This window comes from Carlito syrichta, unplaced genomic scaffold (genome assembly GCF_000164805.1).
Source record: "Carlito syrichta isolate Samal-C Ts95f unplaced genomic scaffold, Tarsius_syrichta-2.0.1 Scaffold308819, whole genome shotgun sequence".
Lineage (NCBI taxonomy): Eukaryota > Metazoa > Chordata > Mammalia > Primates > Tarsiidae > Carlito > Carlito syrichta.
Window position 1 is genome coordinate 1,111,182 of NW_007252915.1, and position 17,675 is coordinate 1,128,856.

A 17,675-nucleotide genomic window follows, 5' to 3' on the forward strand; every position below is an offset into this window, starting at 1 on the left:
AAGGGCGCGGAGGCGGCTGGGTTGCTCTCTCCGGCTTTCCCCGAGCCCGAGGGCGCTTCGAAGACGACGCGGGAGCAGGAGGTCGCGAAGGCGGACACGGAAACGACGCAAGGGCGCAGGCCACTCACCGAGGAGCCAGCCACCCCAGAGCTCCCACTCCGCGTTGCTTTCTCGTCGGGGCCCTGAGGGGGAGCCTTGGAAAAACCACTTTGCCGCCTGGCATTTCCAGAGTCCCCACCTCCCTTTCCGGGCGAGAACGTTCTGCGGGCAGACCGACTGCGGAGGGACAGCTCGCTGCGGGCCCACTCGCTGTCTGGCTCCCGCTGGGCACTTCCCTTTCCCCGGGGCCGGCGTCCATGCCACGTCTGGGGAAGCCGCGTGGTCCTTCGTGCCTCCAAATCGCCACAGAACCCTCTCCTCTGTTTTAAGGCTGCAGGGTGCGAGCAAGGGCTTCCTGATGAGCCGCCGGCAGGTGAAGCGAGGCCGCAGCGCGTCCTCTCGCCACGACGGCGGACCGGGCAGCCCTGTTGCCACGGGCCGCCTGCCCCGCGCTCCCCCAGCAGTGCCCGGCGCCTGCCGATCCGGCCCTGTGCTCGTGCGGCCCGGCTACGGGTGGGAACGCGCGGTGCCGCCGTGTCAGTGCTCGGTTTCTGTGACACAGAACCCCTCTTTGGCAGCAAGGGTCCGGCAAACTCGGGGAACTCTGGATAGCCTGCTCTTCTGAACTGACAACGGTGCTCAGTGGGCCTCCCCGTGGGCGGCACGGGCTGGGGCCGGGAGAGCTGGTGGCAAGGGCCAGGCACACCGCACACGGCTTGCTTCTCGGGAGAAGCCTGCACTTTTCATCACTACTCAAAAAAGAGAAATTTGTAAGAGTCAAGCCAAGTGATTCTAAATCGAATCACATAAAGTCACATTCCCTGATTTCCAGAAACTCTTTTAGAAAATGAGGACTGTAAGCCTGTTTTATTATGTGCATATGTGGGTAGAGACGGGAAGAGTACATAAAAAATGAGTTATATAGAAAAGTAAATATTTTATTTATTCAAGGACCACTTAGTATGATGTGCAGAAGCCACATTCCAAATAATTAAGAGCTAATGACAAGACTCGGAAGAAGAGTTCCTATTCTACTGCTCACGGGCTTTTCACGCCCATTTTCACATGGACAAGGAGCCTGAGCGTAGATACTGTGTCTCGTTTCTGATCCTTGCTGCTTGGATGGTGCCTGCAAAACAGGTGCTCCACCAATACTTGTTCGTTGACTCTATCAGGCTGATCTGCGTGGAACTGACAGTTTTTTGTCTGAGAGCAGCCTGGGCAACACAGCAAGATGCCATTTCTACAAAAATGAATGAATGGATGGATGGATGGATGAACGAATACATAAGCAATCCAAGCGTGGTATGGCATGCACCTGCAGTTCCAACTGCTTGGGAGGCTGAATCGGAAGGACTGCCAGAGCCCTGAGGTCAAGGCTGCGGTGAGCTGTGATTATGCCACCGCACTTCAGTCTGGATGACAGTGAGACTATGATTAAGATATAATACTATAATAATATTAATAATGATCAAATATTATAATTTACAATCAAACGAATATTTCCATTTTCATTTTGCCCGCATCCGTACGGATTTGCTTTAAGCTGAATGCTTTCAGGTTTCTGTGCCTTACTTTTTGATTGAAAAGCCCTTTCTCCTATCCCATGTCTACCATATCCCTCCCCTGAGCATTCTTGTTAATCACTTATTCCCATGCTCACACAGCATTTGCTAGCGAGTATCTTTGTGTACTCCTCCAAACTGTAGGCATACTGTATTTCCTCTGTGCCTACGTAAACATTTGTCATAATGCTGAAGTGCACATCTGAGGATAAGACGCTAATGCTCTGAACCCTAGTTTCCTTCTTAGAGAAAGAAGATAATCCCCGCCTAGATAACATGACAGAATTGTTGAGGTTAACACATGAGGGCCTAAAATGATTAAAAGCAAAGCCTTCAGGTTGTTCTTCCTATGGGGATGTTTGAAAATGTTAAATGCTAGTGATCGATAAGTTGTTTTCAGCTCCGCTCAGGGAAAAATGGGCTGTTCACAGCCAGAAATCTCAAAAGACCCATCCAGCTGACAAAGTGAAAAGAGAACGCAGATCACACAGGGCAACGAGAACACAGAGTCCTCATGTCAAAGAAAGAGACCAAGAACTGCCACAGTCATTCCCTTCAACAGGCAACACAGCCATATTGCACTTGACAAAGTGAACTGGGGAACACAAAGGCTGTTTTTGAAAGCAAGCTAAAGTCTGGGCTGTGTGAGAAATTTGGGGGGAATTCGCATAAAAGCACTGAAGCCAGAAGGAGGGGAGGAAAGAAGGCAAGGGAGAAGTGAGGGCTAAGGATATCATGGGACACACAAGAAAGGACTGTAGGTACTGAGAGAAGATTCTAGATTACATGAGAAGGGCAGACCACTCCCTTGGGCACACTCGTTGAAAGATATCTCTTGGTTCCTAATTAGGAAAAGCTAGAGACTAATAAGAAATGCGTGACTTTTGGCAAACTGCTGAATCTTCTTTTAAAAACAAGCACTAACACTTCCTATCTTACAGAGCTGGTATCAATATTAAATGAAGGCCGGGAGAGGTGGCTCATGCCTGCAAGCCCTGCACTTTGGGAGGCCAAGATGGGAGGACTGACTGAGCCCAGGAGATCGAGATCAGCCCAGGCACCATAGTGAGACCTCATTTCTACAAAAATAAAAAATTAGCCAGGCTTGGTGTTATGCACCTGTTGTCACGGCTACTCGGGAGGCTGAGGTGGAAGAACTGCTTGAGCTCAGGAGGTTAACGCCGCCGTGAGCCATGATGGTACCGCTGCACTTCAGCCTAGGTGATAGAGTGAGACCCAGACTAAAAAAAAAAATTAATTAGTTAATTAAGTGAGATATTGAATGCAAATACACTTACAAAGTGCCCAGCATACAGCAAGTATAAACACTAGATCTTATTATTTAGTATTGTTTTTGAAACTACGTGATCTATCGTTCTCCACAAATCCCCTTACTATCTTCATGAATTCCACAGTCAAGGAACCTTCTAGGAAGAGTCTTGAACTTTATGTAGCTGACCTCTTATAAGCAAAACCAGAAAGCTGATGGACCACAGAACCAGTTCTGTGATGATGGACATGTTTTTCATCTGCACTGTCCAACACAGAGCCTCTAGCTACCTGGAGCTGTTGGGCACTTGAAAGTGCTGCCAAGGATGCAACATTTTTTATTTATTTAATTGTTGTTAATTTAAATTGTACTAAATGGACACATATCATACTGGGTAGTGTTGCCTTCAAGCACATCACCCCCATACATACCAAAAGACATTTGCAGAGGGTCACCGTGACCTTGTGCAGGGGTCCCAACCCCTGGCAGCACAGCAGGAGGTGAGAAGCGGACACGCGAGCAAAACTCCGCCTGCATTTGCTCCCCATCACTCGCGTTGCTGCCTGAGCGCCGCCTCCTTTCAGGTCAGCACCGAAACGCCTGCTTCCACTTTCAACACCCTATCTTTGTGAAGCAGCAGGGTTTTCTGCAGTGACAGCAACCAAGATGAGATGGTCGAGTCGACTGGACTGAGTGTCACTGTCTCTCCTCACCCCCAGATGAGACCATCTGGTTGCAGGGAAACAAGCTCAGGGCTCTCACTGGTTCTGCATTTCGGTGAGCTGTATAATCATTTCATTACATGTTACAATGTAATAACAGTAGAAATAAAGTGCACAGTAAATAATAAATAAATAAAGCACTCAAATCATCCCCAAACCCTCCCTCTCCCTTCCAGGTCCACGGAAAAGTTGTCTCCCGTGAAACTGGTCCCTGACGCCAGAAAGGCTGGGGACCACTGTCCTGGTGGGAGCATCTAGATCAGATGATCTGGGTTTGAATCCTGCCTCCACCCTTTAGAAACTGAACTATGCTGGGCAAATAACTCAAACTCCTATGCCTCAGTTTCAACCTGTGTACTATGAGGTTGATAACAGTGACAACTGTATTAGCTTATGAGGATGAAGTGAAGAGAATTCATATAACGTTTAGCATGCATCAGAATCACCTGAAGGCCAAGACACCAATTACTGGGTTCACCCCCCAAATTTCTGATTCAGTAGGTCTAAGGCAGAGCCAGAGAATCTACATTCTGAAAGAGTTCCCAAGTGACGCTCATGTTGCCGATGTGAGACCACACGTGGAAAAAGCGACAAGGCATTTGGTATGGTGTCTGATACACACTGAGAACGCAATGGTGTTAGTTACAGTTTTATGATAAGCATCTTTACAGTATGCCTCAATAGTATCTGGGGGGGTAACACTTTATTAGAAATTCCTAGCCCATTTCTGACACCCTTTTGATAAATGCTCACGAGGCACCTACAAATGGCAAGATACCCCCAGCTCTGAGTGACTAGTTGTGAAAGCGGGTCTGAAGTTGAGTTTGCCAACAGGTGAGGCTACAGAGCACCAATATTTCCCCCCACTTCAACTTTCCACAAAACAAAAGAAAAACAAGAATTAAAGTCACTTCTTGAGGTGACACAGACTTTTCTCTGACTCTTCATCTCTACTGGAAAGATTGTGAGGAAGCCTGTAAATGGTAAGTGGATGTGGACGGGATGTGATGATAGATCTAAACTCCAGCCTTGGCTCTTTTATCCACTTCCTGAGATCATGGGGTACGGTGGTTAAGTTTTTGTGTCAACTTGACTGGACTAAGGGACACCCAGAAAACTGGTAAAGCATTACTGGGTGTGTCTGTAAAGGTGCTTCTGGAAGAGACAACTGAATCAGTACAAAGATCCGCCTCATCAACGTTGGGCAGGTCTCACACAATCACTTGAGGACCCAACCAGAACACAAAGGCAAAGGAAGGGCAAGTTTGTCCCTTCCTTGAGCTGGGACACCCTCCTTCAGCCCTGGGACACTGGATCTCATGGTTCTCAGGACTTCATACTCTGAGACTTACACCTTTGGCCTTGAACTGAGAGTTTCATATTGGCATTCCTGCTTCTCAGGCTTTCACTCTGAATTATACCACCAGGCTTCCAGGTTCCCCAGCTTGCAGAGAGCATATAATGGGAGTCCTTAGCCTCCATGATCATGTGAGCCAGTTCCCACAATAAATCCTCTCTTAGGTGTCTCTGTGTATATCCTATTGGCTCTGTTTCTCTGGAGAATCCTAATACATTGGGCAATCATTATAGGCCACTTTTGGACTTGAGCATGTGGGTCACTTTGAGAAAATAACAACAGGATGCATACAAATCCAACCTTACCATGCACAGACTGGTGTTAACACAAGTTAACACAGTTTATGTTTTTCCCCTCTAAGATTATCTCCATAATGTCTTTGGTTCTTTGGAGGAAAGGTATTGTAAGGGGGTAAAAACTACACAGACTGACAAACAGACAATTGGTTTGATAGATCTACCTTTAACTTTGTTATTTTCTACTATTTATAACCCTTTCAAAGTTTCCTTTGAAAGAGAAAAAAAATCTTTGTATGAAATATGCTCAAAGAGACTCTACGGACTATAGACATCCCATTTCAAGATAAGAGCCAAGAGGCAAATGTTTCCTTTTCACATGATCCAGGCTAGTTCCAAGAATCTTTAAAAGGGTCTTTTGATTTGGATTCTGGAATGAAGTGTGTTGTGGTTTTTTGGATTTATATCTGTCCTGATACAAGAACCACTCCCTTCTCTTAGGAAACATGAGCAAAAATTATTTATCCAACATACTAGTCATGTATGTATAAATGGCACTCATTTGCAAAAAACTTCACAAGAAATTTCGGTCACAAAATCAGTCTTGCTAACAGGTCCTGGTATGTAAGTTAGAATTCTTATTTTCATTTTTCAGGTGTGGGAAAGGAGTTATGATTACTTAGAAACACTGAGGGAGATGCAAGATGGGAAGCTCCCTCTCATTGGGAATATCTGACTTGTCAGGTCTCACTACGATTTTGTCGGGCAGAAAACATTTTAAAGTGTCTCTGCAATAAGCATAGAAGACAGAACCAGGGACTTGACTTGGAGATTTTGAGGGGGAAATGTGACCAAGTTTGGGTGACTCCAGATCTAAAGTAGGCAGCTATTGGCTAAGTTCCTGACATCAGCAAAATCAGTAGCTTAGGTCCTGTATTTCCAAGAGCCACTTGCAAAATGAGAATGTTTAGAGGTTCAAACATGCTGCCTTTCGGGGTCTTGCGTTGATGAGAAAAGCACTACTCTTAGGAATAAGGAGTAAGGGTTTTATTCCTGGATTTGCATCTTACTGAGTGAAACTGCACCGGCTAACTGTACTCCTGAGCTTCGTTTTCCTCGTGTGTAAAATGGCAACCATTCTCCTACACAGTTCACAGGGGGTTGGTGAGACCCAGCTGAAGGGAAGACAAGGAAGGGTCAAAAATTCAGGGAGTTGGGCTCTTGAACAATAAATCAGGCTGAAATAATGCAGCCTTCTTAGAAGATCACACCCTGTAGCTCTGAATTAAGACACAGACAAATACTTGCTGGAACAGTTGGTGTGGTCTCTTGGAAAGTAAGTTAAGAAGCTTAAGTACATTACAGCAGGCACCGTCTCAGTGACAAATGAACTTATTGCTATGAGATTTGAATACAAATGAGATCAAAGGACATCTCAATAATTAATAGGTCTAAGACCTGTAGCAGTGATTTTTAAAAGGGGTGGCACAGACAAAGTGAGCACCTTTTAAGTACTCCAGAGAGAAGCACAAATGATAACCCATTGCCCAAATGACTGCTTACCTCAATCACAATTGTGTAGATCAAGGAGTGAGCCTCAAATAATTGGAAATTCATACAGCTATGCCTTCTTTAATGTTTTGTTTTTTTTCTGGTCGCAGCACTCTGCTGATGGGGTTTAGAACACTGTTCTACTTGAGAGCTACACAGCATTAGTCATCAAATGAAGCCGATAACCAACCATAACAAATACCAAATTAAATGTCCCCAAACCGTAACTCTTTGCTTTTGAGGAAAGCCGCCTTTAGCGGAGTGCACAGACTGTAAGACACACAGGCCTTTTTAGGATTCACTGAAACTTCCTATAGAAACCCCACCAATTTCTTCACCTCCTGGCACACAGGGTATGCTAATTCTTTGGCTTTTGCAGACCCAGCTTGTAAAACCTTCTCTAAATGGTCCTGGTCCATCTTCAGTTTTTTAATTTCACTCTTAATTGGAGCAAATTTCTCAATCACAGCATCTGCCACCATCAGCTTGTAGTGAGCTGTGTCCAGGCCTATGCTATGCTGTACCACTTCCTCCACGGTGAGCCCAGTCACTGCCGCATGGATGGCCACCATGTTGGAGACGCCCTCCCGGCTGGCCGGGTCGTAGGTGACCTCTGAGGTGAAGTCTGTCACAGCCTTGCGGAATTTCTGCACTATCTCCTCTGGGCTGTCTGTTATTCGGACGGTGGCCAGTTTGTCAGGGTCTGATTTTGACATTTTGGCAGAAGGATCACGAAGGGATTTTACCTTCTTCATTGATGCTATGTAAAAACACCAACACACACACATGAAAAACAAAAACAAAACAAACACCAAGAATGTCACTCTCTAGATCTTAAAAACCCCAAGAATACCAAGTGACAATTACTTTTAACTGATTATACAAATAGTAAACACATTGTGAAAAAGTTCATGCTATATATATACACACACACAGAGAGAGAGAGAGAGAGAGAGAGAGAAAGCAAAGACCATCTGAAATACTGTTAACATTTTGTTGATTTTTTCAGGCATCTTTTAATGCATATATCCACTTAAAAATGTATAATCTTAAACAAATGAAATTGTGTCATCATTCTGTTTTTACTTTTTTAGAAAGAACTGTTTATTTCTTTCCTCTCTCTGCTTTTCTCTACCAGTTACCCCCTGTACACGACCCCTGCCCTTCCAGGTCCCAACCAATTTTTTTTTTTGAGTCGGAATCTCACTCCTTCGCCCAGGCTGGAGTAGCGCAGTGACACGCACGCTCATGGCCACCCCAGCGTTGAGCTGCTGGGCTCCAGCAATCCTTCTGTCTCAGCCTTCCAAGTAGCTAGAACTACAGACATGCGCTATCACGTCCGGCTATTTTTATTTTATTGTAGAGACGAGGTCTCACCAAGTTGCCCGGGCTTGTCTAGAACCCGCAGGCTCAGGCAATCCACTCACCTCGGTCTCCCAAAGTGCTGGGATGACAGGCTGAGCCATCGACCCCCACCACCCTCAACCAATTTTAACAATCTGTGACAATCTTTCCATTTCTTTACCCAAGATTACAAGAATATATACCAACACATACACACACACACACACACACACACGGGAGAAAGTGACCTGTTTATTGCTCTGATAGAATCAAGATGTTAAGCTGTGCTTAATAAACCAGTGTTATTAATAATTACCTATTTTATGGCTAGTACAGAAGCATATAAAATTAAAATAGATAAAATAATAAGCTAAAACACTAAAATATTACTCATTGCTAAAAGAAGGTTGATTTCAATGCAAAAGGGCACCCTTAATTTATGTGTAAACTGTTGGAATAGCTTAAAAATGTATGCCTGCCTTACGTTTCTAAATTAACACTAGGCACATGTTATACTCCTTTACAATGCTGTCAGCTTAATAAAGATGGACAGTGGTTAGGTTCAGTGATCTCTGCCCCTGCCACAAGTTTACATTGCTACCAAAACTTTGATAGAGATTTACAGCTTCTTTCCACAAGAAGATGCCAGACTAGCACTGACTCGAAGGCTCAAGTCGACATTTCAGATTCAGTAGGTGGACTGCTCATTCCATCTCAGTTGTTCATTAAGAAAACAGAATATAAGGATTATCATTTCTCTGTTGTGTATTGGTTCCCAACCTGTGATGGTCTGACTCACAATTTTTCAAGTTTACGATGTTACAAAAGCAATGCCCACTCAGTAGAAACCACACTTCAAGTACCCACACAAACATTCTGCTTTTCACTTTCATTATTCAGTAAATCGTATGAGATACTCAACATGTTGATGTAAGTGTTCTGAGCACATTTAAGGTTGGCTGCGCTAAGCTGTGATATTCAGTAGATTAGGTGTATTAAATACATTTTCAGTTTATGATATTGTCAATTTATGAGCAGTTTATCAGGATGTAATCCCATCATAAGGCAAGGACATCTGTTTATATAATTTTGTAAATTATATGATATTCTATAAATAAAAATGTTATTTTAAAATTTTGGCCTCTCTTATACTTCTTCAACTGTTTTTAGTTGTCTTCCTCAATAACCCAGCATGGTCCACTTGTTCTACGATACAGAAAAGCAATGAGGTTTCTGGTTACAAATCCTACAGCCTGACCACGTGAAAACTGACTGGAGTCCTAAGAAAGTTCTAAGCCCCTATCTTTTATCCAGTGCGCTCTTCCAAATATGTCCCGATGCAACAATCATACATTTGCTGCTTACTTAGAATGGACTTGGGCACCGGAAAGAACTCCCCATACTTCGTGTTGAAACCTCGTGCCAGATCCTGAACCAGTTCCATGTGCTGGACTTGATCCTCCCCGACAGGAACGTGTGTGGACCTTTAATAAAAGACAGAGAGAAAAAGGAGTAAGGCTCCTTCTTAGACGGAAATGATATCGCAAGCAGCTGCATTTCCCGTGCCTGTTTCACTGTGGGTGTTCAACAAATGTTCACCAACTGCAGAGGGAACGTAGAGACCAAGTCTTTATCTTTATATCAGACAAATGCCAAAGAGATCTTTGTCTACTCTAGTTGTGTTTCTTCCATAGCAGAAGAATACAGCCATCAACACCAGCATGACAGGATCTTGCTGGGAGGGACAAATGGGATTCTAAATAGCACATGCTCTTTGCATAATTGTATTTTAAAACCACTCCTCATTCCCTCACCCAGTCAGCACGTATTAGCTCAGCCTTAACCAGATGCTTTTTACCTCAGAGCTGTGGCTCACACTTGAAATACACCCCACCCCACTCCTCAAATCAAAGGTGGCAGAAAGCCTTTTAGGCAAGAGTTTCTCCTCCCTGTTACACAGGGCAAAGCACAAATTCTTTTGAAATGTACTTTTTCATTCTCAAGTAAATTGTAATCACAGGACAATTAATACGCTACGGGGAACTTAAATAAACAAAAGGTATAAGTGCATTGTAGACAAATCTCAAAACCAACATGGGATGAAAAAATCAAGTTGCAAAAAACATGTATTGCCACTTATGTCAATATTAAAAGTACATTTGAAAATGCTACATATTGTTTATAGATGCATATGTCTGTAATAATAAGTATAAAAACATACTGGAAGTTCCTCCCAAAATTCATAATCAAAGCTGCTTCTAGAGAAAGCGGGAGGGAAATGGGTCTGAGGAAAGGAACAGAAGAGATCCGAATTTTATCTGTAATATTTTATCTGATTAAAAAATGAAGATGCAAAACAAAAAAATCAGAGTACATACCGGGAACTACTTATAATGGTTTTAATCCCACATAAAAAGTTTGCAGTGTCAGATCACGGTGTGATACACCAAAAGGGAAGAATTAAGCATTATAGAGAAGTCTTGATGAGGAAAACTTTATACTGAAGTATAAAGTATATTGTGGGGTAAAACAGGCACTTTTAAATATTTAAGGCTTGGCTGGCTAACTTGTATTTGATAACACAAGTAATAAAGTGCTGACATTTCTTGATCCAGGATGTTTAATGCTGCTTCTGTGAAAGAAGGGGTGAGTTATAAGCAGGTTTCCTTAGGAAGTTTCTAAGCCTTCATTTCCTCTGTAAAGTGGGGTTCATAATGGTGTTTACCTCATATGGCTGTTCAAGGATTCCCAAGCATAGGGCTTGGCAGTGAGAGCGCAATAAATGCTGGCTATTGGTATATATTTAATATCTGACATGATGAAGGACAAATGAGGAACCTGGATGAGGTATATACTGCGACTTGTTTCAAAAAGGATCATTTGCCTTTTTCATAGCTGACACACCACTCACACAGATATCAATGCATAATCCCAGACAGGCATAGACCTGGGCAGCCATCCTGACATGGGCAGAAGCCGTACTTGAAACTGACAATTCACATATCTGGCAAGTAACCCAAAAATACAGATGGTATGCTACAGGAATGCTGGGGGCTCTTTTCATGTAAGGAAAACAGGACAGAACAATGAATGGAAAGGCAAAATGCAAGGACCATGGCAGTGGATCCAGAGATGGGTTCTCTCCTAAGGTTGGTAAACGAATGTGGGAAACTCCGCAAGACGACTGTGAGGGTCACCTCCATTGCTGTCTTCCTCACAGACTGGAACAGAAAGCCACTGGCTCGGGAGTGGTCAAAACAAAAACGCTCCTTCTCATGCTCTCCTCAGCACCCACAGCCCTGCATGGTGTTCCTCGCTGAGATGCACAAACACCTGCCCCACCTTTGTAAATTTCTCTCCCTTGAGTGGACTGTGCTGCTTCTGTCTTGTAAGTATAGTGAGGCTGACATGCAGGGGTCACCTTGACGCCCCAGACCAAATGAGCCCACAGAGCAGGTTAAAAAGCAATTACAGTAGCCCACAGGAAATCACAATGGACTGCAACTAACACAGAAAAAACAATTACCATAATCAATACACTTTAAGCACATCAAAATGAGTATTTCCACATGTCAGAATGGTTCCAGATTCACAAAGCAACCAAACTAAACAGAAAACACATTTAGTTTTCATAATGACTCCGCACGCATCTTGCCCTGATGTCGGGCCCTTGCCTCTTTTCCCACAATTCTGTGGGGCTTCGCTTTTTCACAAAGGAGTTGAGCAATTTTAATTTTTTTCACCTGGCCTCTTGCTCCGCTTGGGTTCTCATCTGATTTCGGTGTGTTGGCTTCTCGTCTCTGCCCCCTGCTCCCGCTGCTCCTTTCGCCTCCTGTCACTTATCTCGGCCGCTCCACTCATCCACTGAGTTCACACTGCATGTTAATTCAGCCTGTCTTGGCGTCTCCTCACTTGCGGCGCTTATGCTCTTCACATTTCCCCCTCTCTCTTCAGTCTTCCCCTCACTTCAAATAATGCAGTGCTGCGCTTTTAAAATGTATACCCTACATAATGATATCCATATTAATGCCTTCTATTTTCTTTCTTTTTTTTCACTCACCCTGACTGTGCTTTCTTAGACACAACATAAAACAAAAGTCTTTCATAATTTTGATTGTTATAACTTCTGTCACATAATAATGCCTCTGATCTTCTTCTCTGGTGACTAAACCATTTTTCTTTCGCTTAGTTCCTCTCTGCATCTACATTTGCTTGAGATCCACCCCACCCCTCTGGCAGAATTAGTGTCCAGATGAATAATCATCACTTACATATATCTGTTCACAGAGATTTGTTCTCTTATTATTACTATTTTTTTCTCTTCTTTGTTGGCCATGTTTGTAAGATTTCAGTGCTGCTGCCTTTTACTGGCCTGGCTGGGGCTGGAGTGTGGTGCTGTTTTCCTGTTGTAAAGGACGGATTCCTCATCATTGGTGGTTTCTTTGATATGCTATAATGACTTTTTAATTCAGCGGTTACTTATTGAAGACCCACGATGTGAAAGGCCTGGTGCTATACTGTGAGAGATATAATGATGGGTTTTAAGTTCTAGAGATTTAAGGCCTGCAGAAGGAAAGATAACAGCAAATGAAGCTATAAATTCTTCTGGCGAATACTCTTTTGTTATCCCCGGTCTCAGTGCACGGCAACATTATCAAACCTGTTGCAAAAGCCAGAAATGTGGGGTCATGAGCCAGGCACGGTGGATCATGCCTGTCTGTAATCCCAGCACTTTGAAAGGCCAAGTAAAGAGGATTGTTGGAGCTGGAGACCAGCCTAGGCAACACAGCGAGACCTGGTCTCTACAAAGTATTAGCCAGGCGTGCCAGCATGCACCTGTAGCTCCAGCTTTTCAGGGGCTGAGGCGGGAGTTTGACACTGCAATGAACCATGATCAAGCTACTGCACTCCAGTCTGGGCAACAGAGTGAGACCCTGACTCAGGGGGAAAAAAAAAAAACCAAACCCAAAACATAAGAAATGTGGGGTCATGAGCCAGGCACAGTGGATCGCACCTGTCTGTAATCCCAGCACTTTGAAAGGCCAAGTAAAGAGGATTGCTGGAGCTGGAGACCAGCCTAGGCAACACAGCGAGACCTGGTCTCTACAAAGAATTAGCCAGGCATGTCAGCATGCACCTGTAGCTCCAGCTTCTCAGGGGCTAAGGCGGGAGTTTGACACTGCAATGAACCATGATCAAGCTACTGCACTCCAGTCTGGGCAACAGAGTGAGACCCTGACTCAGGAAAAAAAAAAAAAAAAACCAAACCCAAAACAATAAGAAATGTGGAGTCATCCCTGACACCTTCCTCCCATAAACATCCAAGTCCTGTCAGTTTTGTCAAAAAATGTCTTACATTTGTCTACTTCTCTTTGTCTTCATTGTCACTATCATGGTCCAAATTCGACTAGTGAAATAGCCTCTGAATAGATTGCCCCAGATATTCTTGTTCTCCTAAAATACATTCTCTATATTTTAATCAATTCTTTTTCAAAAGAGTAAGTCATGTAAAGTTCACTGTGTCCTTAAAATATACAAGCAGGTTCTCATTACTTTTTAAAGACTGTACTGGATTGTCTGTTGACATCTCAGTACTATTGGCTTCCTTCCACTTATCTCCTGATTTTCAGGGCTAGCAGCCTAGAAACTACATTTCTCAGACTGCCTTTCAGTAGGGTTCTGGTTTAGTGTATGCACTTGCCCAGTAGAGGAAAAATGGAAAGAGAGAGAGAATAAATTATTGCTTAGGTAAGGTGGGTGAATATGTGGATATGAGCAGACTGCAGAACTTTACAGCTTCTAGGGTCTCAGACAAATCCAGACTAGACTGGCCTCATGAAGAATGAATGGAGTTCAAGGACTAGAAGTCTCCAAAGCAGCTTTAGGAACACTAAAATTTTTAGAAAAAGCTCTCAAAAAGCTTATTTTCAATTGTCCTTACTGGCAGTAGTCTAACACCTCTTCACTGATTCCACCAGCCTGAAGTTTCTGACCAATGAGTTTACTCTCTATGCTTTTTGGTTTTGGTTTGGTTTGATTTCTGCTTACTCGGTTTCTTGAGGCTTTTGTTGCCTTATTTTTCTGTCATTTTAGCTTTTGTTTTCATGGTCTTCTTATCCTCTTCTCATGTTTCTCAAATCCTTGAGAAAAGAACCTGATTAGCTCAGGTACTCACTCTCATGTCTATTTGAGCAGAATTAGGGGTACCTCTCTGAAACTTCATTTCTTTATTTGTGAGATGGGGACAATACCCATAACCTGTTTTACAAAGCTGCTGTGAGGCGTGAATGGATAATGTGTGTGTAGCAGCTAGGATGATGCCTGGCAGACGATGCTCAACATCTCAAGACTGTCCTTTCCTTCCCCTCAAGGCCATGCATGGTGCCTTTTTCTGAGTCAGTGGCACTGCGGGTATTTGACAAACAGCTGTTGCATGTTAATACAAATTATAGATGTATGTGTGTGCCTTTGTATATATTTGTGTGTATAAAGAAATGTATACAAAAACACATGTATGCACACACACATATATACGTAGACACAGAAAGAGAAAGGAGAAATATTTACTTAATTTATAGTCAGCTATCTGAAATTAGGCATTCAGAAAAATAATATAGATACACAATAAAAGCTGTAAACACCTGCTACTTTTGAGTATTATTTTTTCTTTCTTCAAATATCTGCTAATCATACTCTCCAGCTAAAGATGGTCTCAGTTCTTGATTCCTGGGTTTCTTATACAAGTTCTGCCAAAACAGCTATATAAATCTTTTGTAAATTTACTTGGAAGGCTCCTCTTCCATTTCTTTACCTGTGATTGTTCTCTGGCCCAGCATGCCACTCATGCTAATAATGATCTTGACAACAGCAAACACTAAATCTGTATCTGGCGTACATCATCATTTTATGAAGTGGCCACACACAAATGTTTTGTCCATCCTTCAGTCTACCCTCCTGCCTGTCTATCTTTAAAATTCAAATCTTCGTCGGCATTCTGGCTATGACCTTTTTTCAAAATCCAGAAATATGTGAAACAAACAAAACCAGACAAAAATTACAAACACTCTCAGTATTTGATCCCTGTTACAGAGAACACAGTGGCACAGGCTACATCATTGTATTCAGTCAGGCATGGGTTTGAGTCTTGCCTCTGCCACTTATTATCAAACAATTCTGAATTTCTGCACTTGGGAGGAAACATAGCCAGACAGATGAAAAAATGTACATAAGCAGAAAAAGTGCTGTAGACCCATAATCATGCCCTGACTTTCCACTGTCCACTGACTGGCTACACAACTTTGGACAAGTTGCTTAATCTTTCTGGGCTACACTTAAAAGCAAGAGAATGAAAGAAGAGACTCTTTAACACTCCTTTCCACTCTGCGCTCCATGGTATCATAAGAAGGGCATTCATTCTTGCTAAAATTTATCCTTTTTGCAGCTCTGAGCTCAGAGGACTCTTCCAGTACAGCTCTTGAACTGTTAAAGAAAATGTGTGTCTTTTTTTTCTGGTTTTGAAAAGTCTCGGTCTTTGGTTCTTTTCAGCGATGAGGTCTCTTCAGCTACCTTGCCCAAGTTAAACGTGAACTTCTGGGCTCAAGTGAGCCTCTGGTCTCAGTCTCTCAAGTAGCTGGGACAACTACAGGTGCCTGCCACTGCACTCAGCTAGACTTTGGTTCTATAAAGAAGCAGGCCTTGAAAACAAAATTAGGCATCAGATTGTGATCCTCAAAGATATAATCATCCTCAATCATAATCAAGTAGCACCTCCTAATCACAGTATTTCCTGGATCATAATTCATTTTAATCCTCTAGTAATACTGTGCAGAATAATTGTTCCCATTTTACAGGTGAGAAAATCAAGTTTCTTCATAAAACCTTTTAAAGGAAATATCCTACTTCACTAGGAAATGCATTATTAACACTTTTATTAGACTTTTATTTGCTATCAACTAGAGAAAAGTGTTCTAGACTTCCCCCAAATAAATCAAGTCATTTATTACAAATCAAAAATTGTATCAAGAACCAAGCATTCAAGTTAATACAACAAACAGACAATCTTACAAGTTTTAATCAGAATTAAACGTAGACTGCATGTGTTCATGGACATTCCCTATTTGTAGAGTTAAGCAGCTGCTCTTCCGGTTGTTTCCATCATAAATGCATACTGTCATCTCCATGCTAGTATTGGACTTACATGCAAAGAATTCTAGTTCTCCAAGGGAAGAATCATGGCTTTTAGGGAAACGGGGTGTAAAAACAGTGGAGGAATTTCTTTTTTCCCAGAAGATTTTATAGTAGCATGACTAAGGCTATAAGTGTCTGCCGAATGAAAGGCTTTATCTCTTGAAGCCCAAACTGGGGCCAAGGGAGATTGATGAGGGAATGACAGGAAAGGACTGGGAGAAGGATGAGATGGGAAGCCCTGATCAGCAGCACAGAGAGTGCAGGGGTCTGCATGCTCAGTAGTATTTTTCGGAGGCTTTAAGTGGTACCAATAGCTGAGTGGATGGATTATGGGGCCAGGAAAAGTATAGTTACCCTGCATCATGGTTAAAAACTTGCTCTTGGCAGCTCGGTGGCTCAGCCTGTAATCTCACGCTTTGGGAGGCCAAGGTGAGTGGATTGCCTGAGCCCGCAGATTCGAGACCCGCCTGGGCAACTTGGCGAGACCTCATCTCTATAATAAATCAGAAACTAGCCAGGTGTGGTAGTGCACGCCTGTAGTTTCAGCTACTTGGAAGGCTGAGGCGGAAGGATCGCCGGAACCCAGCAGGTTGAGGCTGCGGTGGCCGGGAGCGGCCACTGCACTCCAGTCTGGGTGACAGAGTGAGACTTCAACTCAAAAAAATAAATAAATAAATAAAAATAAAATAAAAACTTGCTTTCAACCTGTAGGTCTAATACAGTCACCACTAGCCACAGGTAGCTATTTAAATTTAAAATAAACAAAATGAAATAAAATTTAAAATTAAGTTCCATGGCAACATTTCAAGTGTTGAAGAGCCACCTGTGGCCAGTGGCTACAGTATTAGAAAGCACAAACAGAACATTTCCCTAATCAATAGCCAGTTCTACTGAACAGCATTGCTTTAGAGACTAGATCATACAAGAAATCAACATTTAAAACACTTGAAGTTTAACTATTACTTGGGAAACATACATGGCATAGTGACTAAGAACACAGTCCTTGTCCTCAAACTGCCTGGACTCAAGTCCTGGCTCCAATTCTTGCTAGCTACATGGCTTTAGGCACACGACTAATCACTGTGCGCCTCAGTTTCCTCGTCTGTAAAATGGGGATGATGATAATGCAAACTTTAGAAGGTTCTCATGAGGATTATTGTATGCAAGGCACTTATGACGGTCTCTGACACATAATAAGTGATATTGCAATCTTAGCTCTCTATATTACTAGTTTCTCTTGGAAACATACTTCTATAATTTAGTACCTGCTACTGAGGAGTTCATAGAAACTGACTGACATATCTGATCCTTCCTGTGGCCCTAGCCCATGGACCAAATCTTTGT

General features: G+C 42.9%; 1 protein-coding gene across 3 annotated transcripts in view; it reads right to left on the reverse strand.

Moving 5' to 3' along the window:
* Positions 1-5,455: 5,455 nt before the first annotated feature.
* The window catches only part of WARS2 (tryptophanyl tRNA synthetase 2, mitochondrial), an 87,637-nt gene continuing 75,417 nt past the window's right edge, over positions 5,456-17,675 (reverse strand). For 2 of the 3 annotated variants that reach the window (XM_021716459.1, XM_021716458.1), the window contains 2 exons: positions 9,510-9,628; positions 6,852-7,560 (listed from right to left, as the gene is read on the reverse strand). In XM_021716459.1, the coding sequence (XP_021572134.1) occupies positions 7,112-7,560; positions 9,510-9,628 (568 nt within the window). In that variant the 3' untranslated portion in view covers positions 6,852-7,111. Of the gene's footprint in view, positions 5,520-6,851; positions 7,561-9,509; positions 9,629-17,675 lie in introns of those variants that run through there. The other variant, XM_008065901.2, reaches the window with a different exon arrangement.